The sequence below is a fragment of the Carettochelys insculpta genome, chromosome 12 (genome assembly GCF_033958435.1).
Source record: "Carettochelys insculpta isolate YL-2023 chromosome 12, ASM3395843v1, whole genome shotgun sequence".
Lineage (NCBI taxonomy): Eukaryota > Metazoa > Chordata > Testudines > Carettochelyidae > Carettochelys > Carettochelys insculpta.
This window is the reverse complement of record NC_134148.1, coordinates 4857352-4877760: the sequence shown is the minus strand read 5'-3', so window position 1 is coordinate 4877760 and position 20409 is coordinate 4857352. Positions and strand designations below refer to the sequence as shown.

Below are 20409 nucleotides of genomic sequence, written 5' to 3'. Positions count from 1 at the left end.
GGGGTTGGGAGGGAGTTAAAAGCTGGGGGCAGTTTGGGGCCATGAGCTGGAGGGAGGGTTAAAACCTGCAGGTGGCTCAGGTGGAGGTGGTGATGGCATGTTACTCCTGACTGCAGCAGAGGTACCTGGGAAGGGTGTGGGAGGGGCCGGGGGGGTTGAAACAGGATGGGGCAAGTGTTGGGAGTGGGCTGGGGGCGTTGCATGGGGAGCTGTGGGCTGGGGAAATGTTGGGAGCAGGCCAGGTGGGACTGTGGGTCTCCCCATGCCCTGGACAGGGACCCTGCAGCCGGCTCAGCTCCAGCCATGGGGCTGCAGGTCTCCCAGCCCCCTGGCCAGGGACCAGGACTCACCGGCCCCCCACTTCCCCCGCCAGGGAGCCCGTGGCTGGAGCAGAGCCAGCCGCAGGGCTGCTGGTGTCGCAGGCTAGCGGCTAGCTCGTATTAGCGGGGGCCGTTCACTCGTCTAGTGAACAGTGGTCGGTATGTGTCTCCCTCGCTTTAACGAGTACTTGTAAGCCCAGTACTCATTAAAGAAGAGATGAGTGTGAGCACCCCCACCTCGCTGTCAAATCTTTTGTTTGGGTCTTTTTGTGCAATTTTGATAAAAAGGTTTTGACCGTTAAAATAGGGGGTTGGCTCCCCCGAATCTCCTTCCACTTCATTCTGCAGTAACAGAGAGGGAGCCGGGCTAGTCTATATACTATCAAAACAAAAAAGCCGTCCAGTAGCACTTTAGAGACAAACAAAATAATTCATTTGGCCCACGAAAGCTCACCACCTCATCAATCATTTTGTTCGTCTTTAAAGTGCCACTGGACGGCTTTTTCGTTTCATTCTGCAGGTAGGTGTGGGAGCAGGGCGTGGACACAGATGAATCCCAAACACGCAAGGCTGTCTTTTGTTAGCGGGATTCCCCTTGTACGGGTATAGTGTCGTGGGCAGACAGCACACATGGGCTGGGCTCTGGTGGCCTCACTGTTCCTTCCCCCGGCCACAGAGCTGGGGCTGGGTGAGTACTGCCCGTGGAGTCTGAATCCGTGCTGGGGCTGTGTCTGAGCTGGGCCCTGAAGAAAGAAAACGGGGACTGGAGCATTTGGAAAATGCTTTAATGAAGCCGACAATAAATTACATTTTCTTTAAACGCAGCAAACAGAAAAGCTCCGCCCGGTGCGAGGTCCCTTCGCAGCGAGCTGCCCTCTGCCCAGCAATTAGCGCGTGGCATGTGCTCCGTTACACTGAAAACCAACACTGCACAGAGGCAGAGGTGATTCCTGCAGCACTGGGAGCTCACACACAACCCCAGCCTTCTACAGACAGAACAGAAAGAGAAACCGTGATCCAAACTAAGAGATGAGCGTGTGGTCAGTTCACAGGGGGCGGATGATCCCCAGTTCGGTACAAAATAATGGGATTCTCAGGCCCGGTGATAGTTACAAGGGAAGATTGTCACAGGGAGGGAAAACAGGAGCCTCTGGAAGGCCCGGTCTCTATTAAGGATACTCACCATGATTTCAAGCCCTAGTCCCAGTTTGAGACACCCCAGTGCGGTTCTGGTGCACAGGGGTTTAGAGTGGCACATTTTTCTCAAGTACGTGACTTGATTTAGCTTCACCTATGTGAATTCTTTAATGAAGATGGAGGCGGAGGTGCTCAGGACCTCGGTCAGGATTGTGACTGACAGCAGCTCTAAGCAGAAAGAGCCAGTAGACCCAGTGTTTTGGAGGAATTGGTGGTCAACTAATCCCACACCGCAGACGGGCCGGGGCAGAGCAACTCAGGACCCAGGGATATGGACGTGGGAATAAGGATCCCAATCCTGGGCTGCAGTTGGATGAGAGCGGCACCCACAGCATTTGTGGGCGGGGGGGTGTAAGCAGGGGGCAATGTAGTGTCAGCATATAGAAGATACGTGATCATACTGTGACCTGCGAAGTCGGGAGGAGGCAAGAGGGTGAGAAATGGAGCATACGGGCCTATGAAAAGTCGGGGCAAACCAAGGCCTGGGAGAAGTAACCTCCCTTTGCCCCAGAGCAAATGACTCTTCTTCTCTGGCCCACAACCGACAAGGGAAACTGGGCACAGGATGCTCCAGCATTTAGAGAAAGCTGGAAATTAGGAGAAATTCAAGCTGGCCTCGTTGGCCAGAGCTAATACAGTGCACAGAGGTAGGACCAGATCTCTTAGGGTTGGAACAAGCAGACCTTGCTTAACTTCGCCCCAGCCACATTAGGACACTCGCTACAGCCCGAGAGACAGCTGGTTAGGGACACAGTATCACAGAGAGACACTAGGCAGGACACACGATGAACACCGTCAAATTCTGCTCCAGAACGGGGAGCGGCTGGACTGGCTGAGATAGCAGGGAGCTGACTGATCCCTTGATGAAGGCACGTTGGCCGAACGAGACAGCACTAGAGTTGGACAAATAGATTTTTGAGGGTCACCGGCGCTCCTGGCCAGGCAACGGAAATGGTTCCAGGGCAAATGCAATTTTAAACAAACTCAAAATCACCCTCTTCAGAGGTGGCCCCTGGTTTAATAAACCCAACGAACCCCATTCCCCCAGCCCACTCCCATCCCCCCCCGCAGTTTTGAACCCTTCCCCCTTCCTTGTTTTAAAGACCCAAACAATTCAGCAGAATCGCTGGGAATTCACAAACCCATGCGGCATTACTGAGTCCACATTTTTTCTTGGGCGGGGAGGGGAAGAAGTGTCTTCACCCAGCTCCCGTCAGGACCCCACGTGCAGTGGGTGCTCTGGATAGCCTGCCACATCAGCCATTGCTTGCGTAAGCAGCCGGTTCCCGGAGCAGACCCCAGGCACCTAGATACAAACTTGCACCTCCTCAGTTGCGGTTTTAGCTGTTGATCAGATTTCCCGCACTTTGGGGTGTTTTCTAAGCGGCTGCTGGGTTTCCAATCCAGTCAAAGGCCCTGACCTGTCTGTGCAACCATCAGGATAGGATCCAATTAAAATAAAAACAAAGCCCCTGAAGAATTCGACCGCAATTTGTAAAAGCTCACCCAAGAGCCTTCAGTCACGGTGAGATGCTGGGGGTTTCTGGGCATTAAATGGACACAGGATACAGTACTTGGATTGTGGACCCGATCCAAAGGCCCTTCTAAGTGCTTTTCCTCCCTGAATCCCAAGGACCCTGCTCCTGCAAGATGCTGAGCGCTCCTAGCTCTTGCCGATTTCAGGAAAGATACCAAGCCTCTGACAAGAAGAACTCAGCCCCTTGAGGCCCAAGGGAGGCCAGCTATATTTGTATATTTCCCCTCCCTTCTCTCCCCTCAGGTTGCAGACTGAGCCAAGCATTGGCTGAGCATTGGCAGCCAAGCAAAAGGCAAGAGGGTTTTTGTTTTTTTTTTTAAAAAGGCGGCCTAGACGATGATTTGTTCGGAGAAGGGAACATGCATGGCCCAGAGGAAAGATGAGCACACGGTCTGCAGGGGAAGAGGCTATGGAGGGTAATGTAGGGGAGTTACTGGCAGGAGTTAAAATTAAGAGGACGATTTTTGTCCCCTTTTTAAACAGGAAAGGAGACGGGAGGGTGGACCAGGCCATGCGCTGCAGTGACTGGAGGGAGCCAAGGTTGCTACTGGAGGCTCAGGCAGAAATACACGAGTACCGTCCTGCAGCCAGGGACATGGGACTCAGCCTCTCAAACCCACGTGAACGTCGGAGAAGCCGCTGCACAAAGCAGCGGCGAGGGAATCCTGAAGGCAGTCAGCACTAAAGCCGCCTGCCTTCTGTTATCACATCCCTCATGGGGGTCCCTGAAAGGCCACTCTCCTGCAGCGACACCTCCAAATGTGCTATTTCTGTGCTCAACCCTTTAAGTTCTTCCTCTTGCCCTTACCCCCTAAGCTGCCCAGGCAGGGGTCAGTACCAGAGCTAGGGTTACCCCTCGACATTAAACGCCACATTTTAACTCGCTCTGCTTAAGATACCACGTCAGCACATGCCCAGGCACGACAACGAGCTGTACGCCTACCCCGTGGCTACCCACACGCTTGTAAAATCACCCCATAGTGCACAGAAGCAAAGCCCTCGAGAAAAACTCGTGTTCTGTAAATAGGGCACCGTCATGTCCGTGCGCGTGCTGATACATGTACGACCTGCTACGCGCGCACGCGCTTCCCGGCTGGGAAGTTGGACGAGCAGGCTGGTGCTCAGAAAGACGGTTGGTGTGAGTCACCTTGGACGTTGTTGATCCCTCGGGGGGGGTCTATGTTCACCTGAGCGTTACTGCAGGATACAGGCTGTGACGGGAAACAAAAGGTGGGGGGGAGGGGAGAACGGAGGATTATTTACTTAACTTGTGAACTCTTCCGTGCAAGCACAAGGGTGTCGCACGCGGGTCATGATCTGCTACCATGAAACACCAAAAGAATGAGTTACATGGTGGAAACAACAGACTGACTGTGTTTGCTACTGGCCTCCTGGACTCTGTGACAATCAATCGTGTTTATTACGATACTGCCTACAGGCCAACCAAGCTCAGGGCCCCATGGTGCTCGACTTTGGACAGACAGTGGGTGCTGTACTTTCGCCAGGCTGTATGGATCTGGCTTTTCCACAAGGCACAGGCCAACCAGGTGGTTTTATTTAAAGCCAGCGTGCCACACAGCTTCCGGGCCTCGCTAGATTCTTCTTTTCCAGCTTTGCCGATCAAGGAAAGAGTTGGTGTGCTGCCTTTAAAAACAACCCCTGGCTCAGCTGCTTCAAAAAGAATGCTGCTTAAGGCCACTCTGATACCAAGCTGCGCTCCCTGCTAACGTGGGAGATGGAACAGAAACCGGGCTGGGGGAAATTGGACAGTACCCTTCTCCTCCCTTCCGTTCTGGAGGGTTAGGGGTTTGCAATCAGGGAGACAGTGATAGAGAAGGATAAGCCATCACAAGGTTTAGCAACATGCAAACAGAAGCAAGCCCAAGTGCTAGTCATTTTGGTGCAGGGTCTGCAGCCGCCAGAGAGCTAGGAAGAGAGGGTGCATCAGAGGGAAGAGCTGTTTTCCTTCCACCCCAACGACCCGAAAGGCCGTTAATGCACATTGGTGTCTCCTCATCCAGCACTGAAGGGGGCACGCTGAGTGACTGCCCTGCAACGCTGCTAGGAGCTCAAAGGTTATTGCTCGGATCAGAGCCGGGATCGTCTATGGCAGAAGGGTGAGCCCGGCCGGGCTGCAGCTGCCCTCCATGAGGTGCCCACAGCCTGGCCAGCAGCCACCTTACTCCCCTCTGGGTACCACAGGGATCTCTGAGCAAAGGAAGCTGCAGCCCATCGCAAGCAGATCTCTGTAGAAAGCACTAGCTGGTTGCTCTCTGACAGCAACGCTGCTGCCCTTTAACACCTGCTGAAACCAGAGTGAAGCCTCTTCATCGCCTTCAAGGGCCCCTGGATCAGGCCCTGAGGATCCTGAAATTTACTTGTTCCCATATTTACTTGTTCCCATAATACAAGAACTAGAGGCCACTCGATGAAATGAACGGGCAGCAGGTTTAAAACTAATAAAAGAAAGTTCTTCACTCAGCGCACAGTCAACCTGTGGAACTCCTCGCCAGAGGAGGCTGTGAAGGCTGGGACTATAAGAGAGTTCAAAGAAGAGCTAGATAAATTCATGGCAGTTAGGTCCATAAAAGGCTATTAGCAGGGGGTAGGAACCCTGTCCCTGGCCTCTGTTCGTCAGAGGCTGGAGATGGATGGCAGGAGACAAATCACTTGATCATTGTCTTCGGTTCGCCCCCTCTGGGGCACCTGGCACTGGCCACTGTTGGCAGACTGGATGCTGGGCTAGATGGACCTTTGGTCTGACCCAGTAGTGGCCGTTCTTACATTCTTAAGCAAATGCAAAGATGTGGGCTTGCCACACCCCCTCAATGGCCGCAATCCCAGGAAATGCTGCAAGCTCCACCCACCAAGCCAAAGGGCGGGTCCTTTATTTAAAGGGACGTCAAATTAAAAATAAACATCACTTCCCTTCACGGGTAGTAATGTTTTGTAACAAGTGCCATTTACACAGTAATGTAATGAGAATTCAATTTTTTCTTTTTTAATTTTCACTGATTATTTTAAAGAATTTTTAAAGATTTTCTTTATTCCATTTAAAGTGTTTTCCCTTGCATAAAATTATGGATTTTTGTTGTTTTTTTTTTTAAACTTTTATCAGTTTAAATGGTCAAAGTCATGGGAAATCCTGGGGGAGGCCAGACACTAATTACTGATGGACAGAAGATGTTGCAATTCAAAAGGTTAAAGTTTCATAACAGTGAAAATACCAATTGTCAACAACACATTAAAATATACAAAGTAAATATCCTGGAAGCAAACTAATAATTTCTGAAGCAGCATTCTTTTTTGGTTACTTTGCCTTTCAGTAAATTTCGGATTAGTTTTAGGGTGTGTATGCTAAATATCGATGTTTTTCAACATTTACCAATAAAATATCTAAGCCTTCCAAGTCTACTTATAATAAGGGAGATTAAAGAGAGTCATATAATTCTCTATTTTTTTTTCTTTGCTTTGTGGGCTTGTCAGCACCTTGTAAAGAGACAGTTCCATTCTTTCCTCTGGTCAGACCGATTCCTCTATTTATGAGTCCCTTGCAGCAAAGCGGGGAGTTGAAATGGGGTTTGTGATTATTAATGAAGTCACAAAATCTGGCAGGGGAACAGGAGCAGGACTTGAAACCTCTAAGTTTAACAAAACCAAAACAACCGCTCCACCCCCTGAGAAGATTTCCACCAGACGGTGCTCTTGTAGGAAGTGAATTTTTCAGGGTGCTCAAAGGAAACAGAACACCAGCCCTGAACTCTTCTGTTTAGCTGCAGAACAGGTACATCCCAGGCAGTACAAGCTTCCAACACGCTGTTCCAAAGGGATCACCTACATAAGAACGATCACACTGGGTCAGACCAAAGGTCCATCTAGCCCAGCGTCCCGTCTTCCAACAGAGGCCGATGCCAGGTGCCCCAGAGGGAGTGAACTGAACTGGTAATCATCAAGTGATTCCTCTCCTGCCATCCATTTCCAGCCTCTGAAGAACAGTGGCTAGGGACACCGTTCCTGCACATCCAGCCTAATGGCTGTTGATGGACCTGTCCTCCGTGAATTTATCGAGGGTTTTTTTGAACCCAGTTAAAGTCTTGGTCTTCACAACATCCTCTGGCGAGGAGTTCCACAGGTTAATTGTGTGTTTCTTCAAGAAATACTTCCTTTTGTTAAGTATCAAAGGGGTAGCCGAGTTACTCTGTATCTCCAAAAAATAACAAGAACTTCTGTGGCACCTTATAGACTAACAGCTATGTTGAAGCATCAGCTTTCCTGGAGAAAGACCTGCTTTGTCAGATGCATCTGATGAAGTAGGTTTTTGCCCACGAAAGCTGATGCTCCAAAATCTCTGTAAGTCTATAAGGTGTCCCAGGACCTCTTGTTACTTTTGTTAGTTTTCAACCCGCTACCCATTAATTTCATTTCGTGACCCCTACTTCACCTATAGGAGTGACAGGATCATTCAGGGTTTGAGACCATTTGATGCTGATTAAGTCTGACTAGGGAGCAGCTGAAGCCCGTCATGAAGGCAGACTGGTGCCCACAGAGACCTCTCTGCTAAGAACGGAACTGGATACGTAACCAGATACCCGTCAGGTGGAAAAAGTTTCTGATCGCGTCACACCTGGGCTGACAATCCTGATCGTTAGCAGTCAAGGGGGCAGGGAAACGGACTCCCTTTCATCTTACCAAAGCTGGGGCACCTAACCCGCAGGTCTCTGCTTTCAATGTACAGTACACACATCCACCCATGCGGCTGTGGCCAGGCCAAGGAGGAGATTTTCTCCAACCCAGCGTCACTGATGGGTAGCGCTGTCCTGAGTTTGCTAATCCGATGAGCCCAGGGGGGAGACAGCTCTGGTGCACACAAAGGCGGACGGTCGTCAGGGTCTGTGTGCCCGACTCACAGGATTAGACCAGTGGCTGTTGCCAGCAGTAATGCCGAATCCCATGGCTACCCCCACTCGACTCAGCTGCGCTCCCGAGCTTACTGCCGGGAAGATGTGGGATTAAAACAATCATCAAATGCACCCTGCAGGCCTGCGGGAAGGACTTTTATGTCAAATGTGAGGATCTGAGCCCTTCATTTCCTGCCCATCCTAACCGCAGCCTGTAAAAATCAAATCCCCTCCCCGCAGCTGCTCCGGCGGGAGAGGGGAGCTGGCTGTATGGCGCCTGCAGCTGAAAATCGACTCGGCTCGCAAACCTCAATAGCCCCTGGCCTGCTTCCTCCATCAGCATGTCAGGAAGGAGATGGAAGGAGATAGAGACGCAAGTAAAGGGATGGGGGAACCGCACTTCCTGCCATTCAGTGTCGAATGCACACAGCCCAGCCCCTGTCTGCGTGCTGATCAGAAGCCTGGGTGACTACAGAGCAATCCAGACACGGGCCTGCAGGGGTGGTGGGGTGGGGATTTGGAGGTGCAAATAATTGTGGGGGGCAAACAGGGGGGTGCCAGAAACACCAGCCACTGAGCATCCCCCGAGTCACTATATGTTGAAACTCTCAAGTCCGGCAACGTCCTCCATCTGGCAGGGCCCGCAGATGTTGCTGGACCAGAGAGTGCCTGGATGAGAGAGCTGCTGGCTGGGAACCTCATTGGCAGCCTGCTAGGAGGAGCCCCAGGGCAGGGAACTGGCTTGGGGAGCCCGGCTGGAGCCCACCTGGGGCATGGAGCCCCACTAGCAACCCCATGGCAGTGGGGAGCCAGGCTGGGGCACCGACCCCTCTGGCAGTCCTGAAGCCACAGCGAACCTGGCTAGAGCAGGGGAGCCCGGCAGGAGTGGAGTTCCCCCCAACTGCAGGCAGCTTGGGGGCAAACAGCCTGCAGCGGCTGGGAGGGGAATCTCCCCTTGCAGGGCAGCCAGGAGGCCTGACCTCCCCTGAGCAGGCCAATCCCCCCACTGAGGACCACTCAGGTCCCAAGGGAGCCGGGCAAGGGAGGTACAAGCTGTAGTGGTTTTGGACCTCATGCACGGGAGAGGGATCAGATTTTTGGTAGCAATGGGCTTTAGCACTTCTAGCAAACCCCTTCAAAGGTGTCTCAAATCGGACATCCCTGCCAGAAATATCCAGTCCCTCTGAACAGGATGGTTTTCACCAGCAGTCCCTGTCAGCTGAGCGCATGGGCGGCCATCCAGGAGAGATTCAAATGTGGCCCAACTCTTTAGCAGCGTGCCTGCAGCTGGCAGCATGTTTCTACTGGGGGTGCATGTCCGCACATGCCTCAATGCACATAAAATTGATTCCGCACATGAATGGAGAAACGTTACAAGGAACACTGGTCTTCACTCGCCTCTTCAGACCGGGTAACAGACATCTAAGAGACCTGAATTGAGAGTCATTCCCCTGGCTAGATGAGCCAATGGCCACTGATATGCAAGGAAAACGGATGGGCCTGTTATTTATATAGTACCTTTCCTTGGCCAACGAACCCAAAGCATTTCACAGATGATACATGTGCAACTTACCACTAAATGCAGCCACCTCTAGGGTGCGCAACAACCACCAACCAGCACTAACACATTACACGGTGTCTGGGAGGGGACATTTTGGCAAGACAAGGTCATTCATTGTAAACAGGAAGGCAAGAATTTGTCCTGTGTCATTAAAACACTGTGGGTGCGTCTACACTTGCATTCCTCTTTCAAAAGAGGCATGCAAATGAGAGAAATATCAAATGCAAATGAGATGCAGATTTACATACCTGGCGCCTCATTTGCATATTCCTCTTTCTGAAGAAGAAACGCACCGTAGACGCTGCTCTTTCAAAAGTAAAACCCGTCTTCGAAAGAATCCTCCTTCCCTTTTTTCGTGGGAAGAAGGATACTTTCGAAGATGGGGTTTACTTTCGAAAGAGCAGTGTTGACGCTGGTTTTCTCCGTTCGAAAGAAGCCCTTTCAAAAGAGGAATATGCAAACGAGGTGCCAGATATGTAAATCTGCCACCTCATTTGCATTTTTGATTTCCCTCCTTTACTCGAAAGAGGAACGCAAGTGTAGGCGCACCCAGGGAGATTTAGACCTGGCTAGCAGACACAGACAGGGCCTGGAACATGGACACAAAGCACGTAGCATGAGTGAGGCACACCCCACAGAGTCCAAACACACCGGGGCTCACACTTGTGTCGTCCTCGTACCAGGGTCAGCCTGGGGAAATTAGAGGTGGCACTTTCCCAACCTCTACCTGCTGGTCACTCAACAAAGACGCCCCTCCCAGCAGATTGTGCCGGTCCTCCCTCTATCCCAGCTGCTTTGATCAGCAGCGGAACAGTCCATAACATGAACCCGGAAGCCAACGTTAGGTTTCAGAGTCAACATCCCATAGCAACAAATGGGAGCAATTCACACCTCCCAGAGCTATCGGTTCCAACTGCCTGAAGACTTAGGTAGCCATTGCTACTCCTGCTTACACGCAGCTCATATGGTGAAGGTTTACACCAAGAAGGGCTAAAGACACAGGCCAGCTCTACACTAGACCTGCAAGTCAATTGCAGAGGCGCAGTTCTAGCTACGGCAATTGCATAGCTGGAACTGATGTATCTGCAGTCGACTTCCAGGTCTGTCCTCACCAAGGGAGGTCAATGGGAGAAACTCTCCCGTTGCCCTCCCTTATTCCTCGCAATAACGAGGAGTACAAGAGTCGACTGCCAAGCCGACAGATCATAGAATCATAGAACAATAGAGCTGGAAGAGACCTAAAAAAGCCATTGTGTCCAGGCCCCTGCTCTAAGCAGGGCCAAACCCTCAGATCAGCCCAGCCAGGGCTTTGTCGAGGCGAGACTTAAACACCTCCAGGGATGGAGACTCCACTACTTCCCTGGGTAGACCATTCCACTGCTTCACCAGCCTCCTAGCGAAAAAGTTTTTCCTAATGTTCAACCTGGACCATTCCAACCACGACTTGAGACGATTGTTCCGTGTTCTGCCATCCATGACCACTGTGAACAGCCTCTCTCCAGCCTCTTTGCAGCCTCCCTTCAGTTAAGTCCCCCCTCAGTCTTCTCTTCTGCAGACTAAACAGTCCCAATTCCCTCAATCTTTCTTCATAAGTCATATGCTCCAGCCCCCTAATTATTTTGGTCGCCCTCTGCTGGACCCTCTCCAGTGTATCCACATCCTTCCTATAATTGGGGGCCCAGAACTGGACACAGTACTCCAGATGCGGCCTCACCGAAGCCATATAAAGAGGAACAATCTCTTCTCTGGATCTACTGGCAACACTCCTCTTGATGCAACCTAATATGCCATTAGCTTTCTCGGCTACAACAGCACACTGTTGACTCATGTCCAGCTTCTCGTCCACTGGAACTCCCAGGTGCTTTTCTGCAGAACTACTACCGAGCCAGTCGGATCCCAGCCTGTAACAGTGCTTGGGATTCTTCTGGGCCGTCCTTATTGAACCTCATCAGATTTCTTGCAGCCCAGTCTTCCAATTTGTCTAAGTCACTCTGGACCCTGTCCCTACCCTCCAGCATATCTACCTCTCCTCTAGCTTAGTGTCATCCGCAAACTTGCTGAGGGTGCAACCCAACCCCTCATCCAGGTCATTGATAAATATGTTGAACAGAACAGGACCCAGAACCGAACCGTGGGGCACTCCACTAGAAACCGACTGCCATCCCGACATCGAGCCCTCGATCACTACCCGCTGGGCCCGACCTTCCAGCCAGCTTTCTATCCCTCTTACCGTCCATTTATCCAATCCACATTCCTTTAACTTGTCAACAAGAATATTGTGGGAAACCATATCAAAAGCTTTGCTGAAGTCCTGAAAAATCACATCCTTTGATTTTTCCCCTATCCAGAGAGCCAGTTATCTCAATCGAAGTCCGGGAGATCGACCCTGACCCTTGACCGGGTCGATCTTCCGTGTAGTACAGACAAGCCCTTGTTTGCTGAAATGGCAGGAGGTTAGGTTTTGGAGTACTCAATGAGACCTGCCAGCTATACACACACAGACACAACTCATGGAGTCCCTGGGAGCCAGCTGGGAGAACCCCACGAACTCCAGCCTTGGCAGAGAAATGCGGCGAGAACTGACAGGCCTGTGCTTGGCTCCCCAGCTGGGATCCCACAGATCTGCAGGGCTAGGGGTGGCGTTTAAAAGATTTCAGTTCACCTCTGTCCAAAAGAGATCTGAGTTAAAAAGAACGTGGACAAACACTGGCCCAGAGCCTGGCTCCTAATGGGCCACCTTGGCAGCACGAGGAGAGACCCACTGGAACAATAAAGGGTTAACTCCTCTTGCCACCCAGCCAGGCTTCCCAGACGACTCCTGGCTGTCGGGCATCGCACCCCCGTCCCCCACACAAAATGCAGTGGCGGGGGGGAAGGGCAGTGGGGACAGGTCCCCAGCCGGGTGCCCAGATGAGCGGGAGGGGACTCCATGGGAAGGGCCAAGGGGTAGCTGGGGAGAGCAGGTGCCCTGGCTGCAGACAGAGGGTGCCTCCTCCAGGCTGCACCTGGCCGGGAGAACAAAGCTCCGGTTTCTAGCTGAGCAGATCCCACAGATTTGCTGGAGGCCAAGTGCTGAAAACTTTGGAGGACGGAGCACCCCGCGAGGGGCCAGGTCGGCCAGGGCAGAGCCTTGGGGGACAGCGGGACTGAGGCGCTCAGCACCCCGGCCCCCCATCCCCGTCCCAGCACACGGGGAGACGGGCCGTGCCCTGGAGCTTCTGCCACAGCCCTGTTGGAGCCGGTCCATGCCCAGCCACACCCTTCCTTACAGCGCGTTCTCTGGAGCGCAGTCCTTTAACTGGCCCCTCCTCGGGGGCCAGAGCCAGCGCCTCATGTCTATTTCCATTCAAAGGGCTGCCTCTGACTACTGCCCCCCCTCCTTCTGCCCCTCCCCACTCACAGGACAAAGGGGGGCACCCCCATGATGTATCAGGACAAAGGGAGGGATACCACCCTGTGATATATCAGGACAAAGGGAGTCCCCGCCCCGCGATCCATCAGGAGAAAGGGAGGGATACCCCACTGTGATATATCAGGACAAAGGGAGGAGTCGCCCCCTGGGATCTATCAGGACAAAGGAAGGGGCACCCCCCTAGGATCTGTCAGGGGAAAGGGAGGGGTACCTCCCTGGGATCTATCAGGACAAAGCGTGGGGGAACCCCTCTGGAAGGGACAAAGGGAAGGGTATCCCCCTGGGATCTATCAGGACAAAGGGGGCCCCCCCCACCCCTGTGATCTATCAAGCAGAAGAGAGGAAGGCAGGACAGACAGCACAAGCCCCTCCTCCTGCTCCAAATCTGTTCAAGAAGAAATAAAGGCCCCCACCGCAGCCGCCTCCCCCTGGCAGGCAGCTAACGGCCCCTGGGACAGAGAAATGGTCCCGCGCTGCTGCTAATTCCAATTAACCAGCCGAACAGCACCTGGAGGGGGATTAGCAGCTACCTGTGAATTCTCCCAAGCTGCAGCGAGAAGGCTCAAAGGCCGGCTGCTACCCCACTCAAACGGGGAGGGGACAACCACCCCTTCAAATTCAGCGGGGAGCAAGCACCAGGACCTTTCCTATGTCCCCCTTCCCGAGCACCACGCAGAGGAGAGAACGTCAGCCCCCTCCCCAGCTCCGATCCCATGCAGCCAGGAGGAGGGAGACACGGAAGTCTCAGCCTCCCGGCAGTTCTGCTTCTCCGGATTGCAGTGTAACGGCCCGGGAAGGGATTTTGGAAAGCCGCACGGTGAATCAGGAGCTGGAGCAGTGGGACTGGTGGGGCTCAGGCTCTTAACTCCAAGTGGGGAGGGTGGGGGGGTTGAAAAATCCAGGCCCTCTTTGCTGCCTGAGCTGCTTGTCCTGCTTAACAGCAGCAGGAGGGAGATGCGGCACGTTAGGGAGGGAACAGACTCCCGCCGGTCTCCTTCCCATGGAGCAGGCGCGGACGCAGCCTGGGAGGACACGGCGGATGGGGCACAAGATCAGACAGAGGCTGTGCCATTTGCGACGGGTGCAGTTGTGGCCAGGCGTGGTGGAGAACGGGAGAAGAGCGGCTCAGAGTAGCGGTAAGAGCTGGATTTTTGTCTGGGATGTAGGAACAGGGAGAGTCAGGCAAGGGGCTGTGAGGACCGGGCAGCAGAGAGCCCAGGCTGGGTCCTGGCCTTGTGGCCAGGGATGGAGATCTTGGGAGCAGCCAGGCGAGGAGCCCTCCAGGCAGCAGGAGGCAGATGAGACATAGGTGGGATGAACGCTTGTGGGGCTGGGGCCCCAAGCAGGGACTCCGGGAGTGGCGGATGCAGGGCCCAACAGACGCACAGAGCCAGGAGACGGCAGCTGGTGGCCCGAGGGCGGATTAGCTCACGTAGGGATGGAGAATGGAGAGAAGAGGACAGGGCCAAGGATGGAGCCTGACGGGTCACTGCCGGACACCAGGACAGAGAGACAATGAAAAGGCCCATAGAACCAACCAGCAGCAGCTCCCTGGTTGTCTCAGCCACAGCCAGAGTGACTGGGGCAGGAGCCAGGCTGCAGAGAGCCGCAAGGAGGCAGGAGGGGCTGGGGGGGCCTGGGAGAACCCCCGCGAGGGGTTGGCAGGGCAGCCAGGCAGCGAGAAGTTGGCAGAGCTGAAGGAGCCGCAGCGGGGAGGGCAGCTGGCACAGAGCCGCGGAGGGACGGGCAGCGCTGCCTAGTGGGAGGGAACGGTGCTCTTTGGGGGCTGGGCGGCGTCAGACAGGCCGGAGCCGGTCAGGCCCCATCACACTCACAGCTCTGGACGGAGTCTGAAACCATCTCCTTGTCCATGGATTGGGCATCGTGCATCTGGAACACAGAAAGGGGGCCTGTCACTGGCTCCTCTCAGACACCCCAGCTTACCACCACCGCCCCCTGCCAACGCCTGCCCTAAGGACCCCCGCCCCCAGCCCCACCCTATACCGCGAATCCACCCCTCGTGCCAGCCGCCCCAGTACCTTGATCTGCTCTTTCAGATACTCCGCCCGGCCCATCAGCGTCTGGATCTGCCAGCGAGACACAAACAACCGCTGCAGCGTGACCCACAGTCCCAGCTGAGCAGCAGCCAGCAGCTAAATCAGCCCAGCTCGGGAGGCCAGCAGCGTAGCGGCATGAACCCTGGCTTGGCTCCCAGGGAGGAGGTAACTTGTTTAGCTGCTGGAGAGAGCTGGCGGCAAGCCCCCTGAGCCAGGAGGGTCGCCAAGGGGGAGGTGGGGGAAGACTGCCAGTAGCTTCGAAGTGCACCGTGGCAGCACGGCCGGGGGGAGAAGGGCCAGGGGTAAGGATTAGCCCAAGACAGACAGCACTTCCTAGTGGTTAGCGCACCAGCCGGGCACTTGGGAGACCTGGGTTCAGTTCCCAGCTTGGGGGCGGGCTGCCGGCCTGCCTCCTGCCTCAGTTTCCCCGTTTGTAAGACGGGCTGGGAAGCGCTGTATAAACAGGTGCTCAGTACGAACAGAATCTGCCCACCCCAGGTCACCGTTCTTATTTGAAGACCACAACAAAAGTTGCCCGGCAACCCACCCTCCCCCACAGTCCTTGGCAGCTGCCGAGGTTTGCGGGCTTGGGGGTCGCAGGGAGAAGCCAGGGAAGGTGAGGAGTTGCTGAGCTGTGGGGCAGTGTCTCTTCCTGTCCACAATGCCAAAAGGCAGAGGTGAGATGGGGTCTATGGGGCTATTTTCAGTGGGGCTGACAGCCACCATGAGCCCTGGGCCAGCTCTGCAACACAGGGAGGGGGCGGGGCCAAGGGTGGAAGGGCGGGTCCACAGGTGAAAGGGGCGGGGCCAAGGGCAGTCAGCCCTCAGTCCCACCCCCACACACAGAGCGCCGGACTGCAGCATTTCCAGAAACTACTGGGATGTGAGCTCCCCTGGAGAACCCAACCCTGGCTTACACCCCACCCGCTGCCTGCCTGAGCAAGCCTCTCCCCGAGGGGGGCAGAGCCAGGTTGCCTCGCGTGCCCCCGAAATCTGCCCGGAATAATGAAACCTGGGCACTCCCCTTGGCCGAGATCTCACCACAGACATCCCAACAGCCCTAGCAGGAAGGGATGGAGGCCAATGCTAAGCACAAGGGAGCTGGTAAACAGCCACTCCTCGGGGACAGCGGGGAAGGGAACCTACCTCGGCATGAAGCAGCTCCCGTCTCCTGCCCGCTGGCTCTGCTGCAGAGACAACAGGCAGCATTAGCCTCCCTGGGGGCCCGGAACAGCCCCCTGCACGGTCACCCACCTGCACCTGCTAGAATCCAGCCGCCGGCTGTAACTCACCGGCTAACATAAGCAGCAGCTCCCCCAGGCTCTGCTGGTAGAGATCCAGTGTGTCAGGGTCATCCTTGCCCTCCTCCTCCTGGAACAGAGACCCCAGCAGGTTACAGACAAGCTCGCTCTGCAGAACATCAGTGGCAGGAGAGGAAGCGATACAGCGAGAGTATTGCAACCCCAGAGGCTCCGAGACCACTGACAACGGAGAGTCCCGCTGGCTGTTAGTTCACATTCTACAGCACATGGCTTTCGCCCCGAAGGTCACAGGTTTTATTCCCTCCGGCCAACGACCTGGATTCGTGGACCTGCCTGTATCTAGTGTTTATCTCGTGCTTTTCAGTACAGGTTGAACGTCTCTAATCCGGCGCTCCCATAATCTGCCGGCACCCGTTGGCATCACAGAAACTTGGTGGGATTAATACTCGTGATTGGAATGTTGGTATTGAAGGGTACAGCCTGCTTAGGAAGGACAGACAGGGAAAGAAGGGAGGAGGTGCTGGACAGAGGTGGAGCTGGATGCAGGAGATGGACGGGTTGAAAGTCTCTGGGTTAGACTCAGAGGAGTTAAAAACAAGGATGAGGTCCTACTAGGAGTCTACTACAGGCCCCCTAGACAGGTGGAAGAGGTGGATGAGGCTTTCTTTAAACAGCTAACAAAATCATCCAGGGCCCAGAATTTGGTGGTGATGGGGGACTTCAACTATCCAGGTATATGTTGGGAAACTAATACAGCAGGGGACAGACTGTCCAATAAATTCTTGGATTGCATTGCAGACAACTTTTTATTCCAAAAGGTTGAAAAAGCTACCAGCGGGGGAAGCTGTTCTACATTTAATTTTAACAAATAGGGAGGAAATTATTGAGAATTTGAAAGTGGAAGGATGCTTGGGTGAAAGTGATCATGAAATCATAGAGTTCACAATTCTAAGGAAGGGTAGAAGGGGAACAGCGCTCAGTGTTCGATGCTGTCGTTCAGCTGCAATTTACCCCTCAATGTCTTCTAAGAGCCCAGCAAGCAACGGAAGTGTTGGTAATACTGCAGGACAATGCTGATCTCCTGTGGTGTGACAAATTCTCTCGTCCGGCGCCGGCCAGATCCTGGGGTGCCGGATTTGAGAGGTTCAACCTGTAGTAGATTTCAAGCACTCTACAAAGGGAGGGTTGCAGTATTAGCTCCGTTTCACAGATGGGAAAACTGAGGCACGCCGCCGTGGCATAACTTGATGAAGGCCACCCAGCAGGTCAGGAATAGAATCGAAGTCTCCTGCAGAGAAAAGGGCTCCGATGCACAGGAGATGGGAGCACAGGCCCTTCGCTTCTGTGAGCGCGGGTCAAGGCTGCAGCCCATTTCATGGCTGTTCTACATCCGTTTGCGGTTCGGCTATATGATTACAAAGGGTTAATTCGGGCTGTCGTTTGCCACGGAGGCAGGAAAGCAGATGGACTGTCCAACTGCCCTCCGCTCCCTGACGCTTAAGGGGACAGTGCAGGTGTCAGGCCCGTTGCTGTGTGCCTGTGACCGTGCTGAGTCTAACTGCCCCAGGTCTGGTAGAGAGGAAGAGGGATTCCAGATGGGAAATTGAAACAAAGCCCTTTGTAGTGGATCAAAGCTGAGCCCATGGAGCATGGGAGGCCAGAGGGGAGACAGCCACAGAAGCCAGTCTGAGAAAGGGGGGAGCTGGTGAAGCCAGGCCTACCTAAGCCGAGACAGATACTCAAGGGGACACTTTGTAGGCCTCTCTTGCTTTCCTTTGCTCTGCTGTGGCAATTGACCGATCTTAGTCCCACAGGGATGCTCCGCAGGTCAGGGAGCCCAATGAGGTCTGCTGAGCAGCCCCAGCTGAAAACACAGAGCTGCAGCTGAGGCCTGGTCTGAGCGGGAGATTCCCAGGTCCTGCCTCAGCCAGACTCCTACAATCACAGAATCCCAGGGCTGGAAGATCTCAGGTGGTCATCTAGTCCAGCCCTCTGCCCAAAATAGGATCATCCCAGCCAGGACTTTGTCAAGCCAGGACTTAAGACCTCTAGGATGGAGATTCCACCACGTCTCTCAGCAACGCATTCCAGTGCTTCCCCCCCCGCCTGGTGGAACAGTTTTTCACCAGGTGACTTAGTGGGGGTTGATCCTGCTTGAAGCAGGGGGCTGGAGTAGATGACCTCCTGAGGTCCCTTCCAGCCCTCGGATTCTGTAATATCCAACCTACACCTCCCATGTTACAATAAGTAATTTCCCCTTCAGGTACTCTCCCCTTCTCATCACTGTTGGAGGTGAGCCACCTGCCCCCGATCTAATTAGCACTCTCCAGACCCCTGCCTCTCTTTCAAGCACCTGCGGAAGTGAGCTGCATCTCACAAAAGCTTACGTCCTAAGAAATCTGTTAGTCTGTGTGGCGCCACCGGGCTCCTTGTGGTTTGTACAACTGCAGCATGTATTGAATGGAGAGCTCTGGGGCAGAACAACTGGGTGGGCTCAGCTCTCCGGTAATGGACACAAACACTGCACAGCAAGCTGTACCTCAGATAGGTTCGGGTAGCGGTCACCTGGGGTGCACCTAGGAGGGAAGCCCAGGGACCAACTCAGTCACTGCTGCACTGAGGGTGGAGCATAAGATCTGTCGAGGCACAACCAATTCCCCAACCTTCATGTAACCAACCAGCAGCGCTGCCAGAGGGACCAACTAGTGCTTTTTAAAGCGCACACTATGTTTGTTATGCAATAAGCAGCAGCAAGACAATGGGCTGAACGAGATCCGCAAGCAAGACAGCGGTTTGGGGATCTCAACACAGATCAGTTGTCCTAAGGCAGGGAACACACAGGAGGGAGGTTCTCTTGTGACGGGACAGTGCTGCATATTCTACAAGAGGAAGTGATGCCGTGGGTGATGTCACAGGAAGGGACCGTTCCCTGCTGGCTGGAGGGCTGGGGATTAGAACTCTTGGGTTCAGCAGCTTGTGCCTCAGCTTCTCCGTCTGTAAAATGGGGAGAGTGACATGGCAGCTTTCTAAAGTGCTGCATAAATTGTGACTCAAAGGCTTAAAGAGCCCACCTACACCCCTGACTGGTGTGGGATCCCAGCCCCCACTCATTCCTTCCAAGCAGCAAAGTTCTGCCCAGGAAGATTTTCAGCTTGGCTGCCTTCCGGGTGGACGTCTTAATTCCATCTCTAGCCTCCTCTGCTGCAGCGTACCGGGGTGTAAGCCTTGGACAGCAATGCCCTGGCTATAGACTTCCCCGAGGAACAATCCCCGTCTCATCCCCTCGGACTTACCCTTGCGATGGCCGCAGCTGCTGCCTCCAGCGCGGCATACAGGCGGGGTTTGTCCCTGGACATCTCTGTAAGGAGATGTTCCCAGAAAGGGTGAGGAGCAGCGTGGACACAGGGAATACCCCACCAGGACTCCCAGCTGCAAAGCTAGGGGGTCGGAGCAGCTCTCTCTCCCCCACTTTCAAGCCCCCCGCTCACATGGTACAGCCTCGACGGGATCTCCCCCCAAGTTAAGCAGTCTTGGGCCCACCCAAGACTTGGGCGTTACCTTTGAGGAGGTCCCTGGTGGGGTTGCCCTGCCGCAGGAGGCTCTTGTTGTTGGACGTCACCAGCGTCTTCAGCTCCTCCGCGCGGGAGATGTACTGGCGCACCTAAGCGGAAGGCAGGCCCTGAGCGGCAAGCCTTGAGGTGCCCTGGCATGCTGCCCCCCACCCAGCTGGCCCCAGGGACACAGCATCGTTTGCTGGCTCTTGCAGGATGGGATGCGGCAGAGGACGGAGGCAGCAGAAGACTTCACACCACCAGGTCCCACAGGAGGTGTCCGATGGACCTACAGCTCACGTTGGCCAACCCTCCCTCCTCACCCTCAAGTAATTCCCAGCTGTCCAGCCTAGCCCACCGCCCCATCCAGCCCTGGATGATCCCTCGCACGCCTGAGATCCCACCTCCCCTAACAGCCTTGCCCATCCAACCTGGAAAGATCCCCCTAGCTAAGGAAACTGCACCACCTTCTTGACTGCACTGTCTGAGCACCTCAGTCTTCGGTGGGTTCATCCTCACACTCCCCCAAGAGGACGGGCAGGGCTGTTAGCTCCACAGTGCAACTGGGGAAACTGAGGCAAGGAGCAGCTAAGTGACCTGCCCAAGGCCACACA

The 20409-nt window shown here is 54.3% G+C and overlaps 1 protein-coding gene across 4 annotated transcripts in view; it reads right to left on the bottom strand.

The window, feature by feature from the left end:
* Positions 1-1089: 1089 nt before the first annotated feature.
* Positions 1090-20409, bottom strand: part of ULK3 (unc-51 like kinase 3) — a 34068-nt gene continuing 14748 nt past the window's right edge. The window contains exons 10-16 of one of the 4 annotated variants that reach the window (XM_075006912.1): positions 19803-19905; positions 19538-19602; positions 16275-16353; positions 16129-16166; positions 14965-15012; positions 14761-14815; positions 1090-4265 (exon numbers count right to left, since the gene is read on the bottom strand). In XM_075006912.1, the coding sequence (XP_074863013.1) occupies positions 4249-4265; positions 14761-14815; positions 14965-15012; positions 16129-16166; positions 16275-16353; positions 19538-19602; positions 19803-19905 (405 nt within the window). In that variant the 3' untranslated portion in view covers positions 1090-4248. Of the gene's footprint in view, positions 4266-14760; positions 14816-14964; positions 15013-16128; positions 16170-16274; positions 16354-18305; positions 19239-19537; positions 19603-19802; positions 19906-20409 lie in introns of those variants that run through there. The other 3 variants (XM_075006911.1, XM_075006913.1, XM_075006914.1) reach the window with 3 other exon arrangements.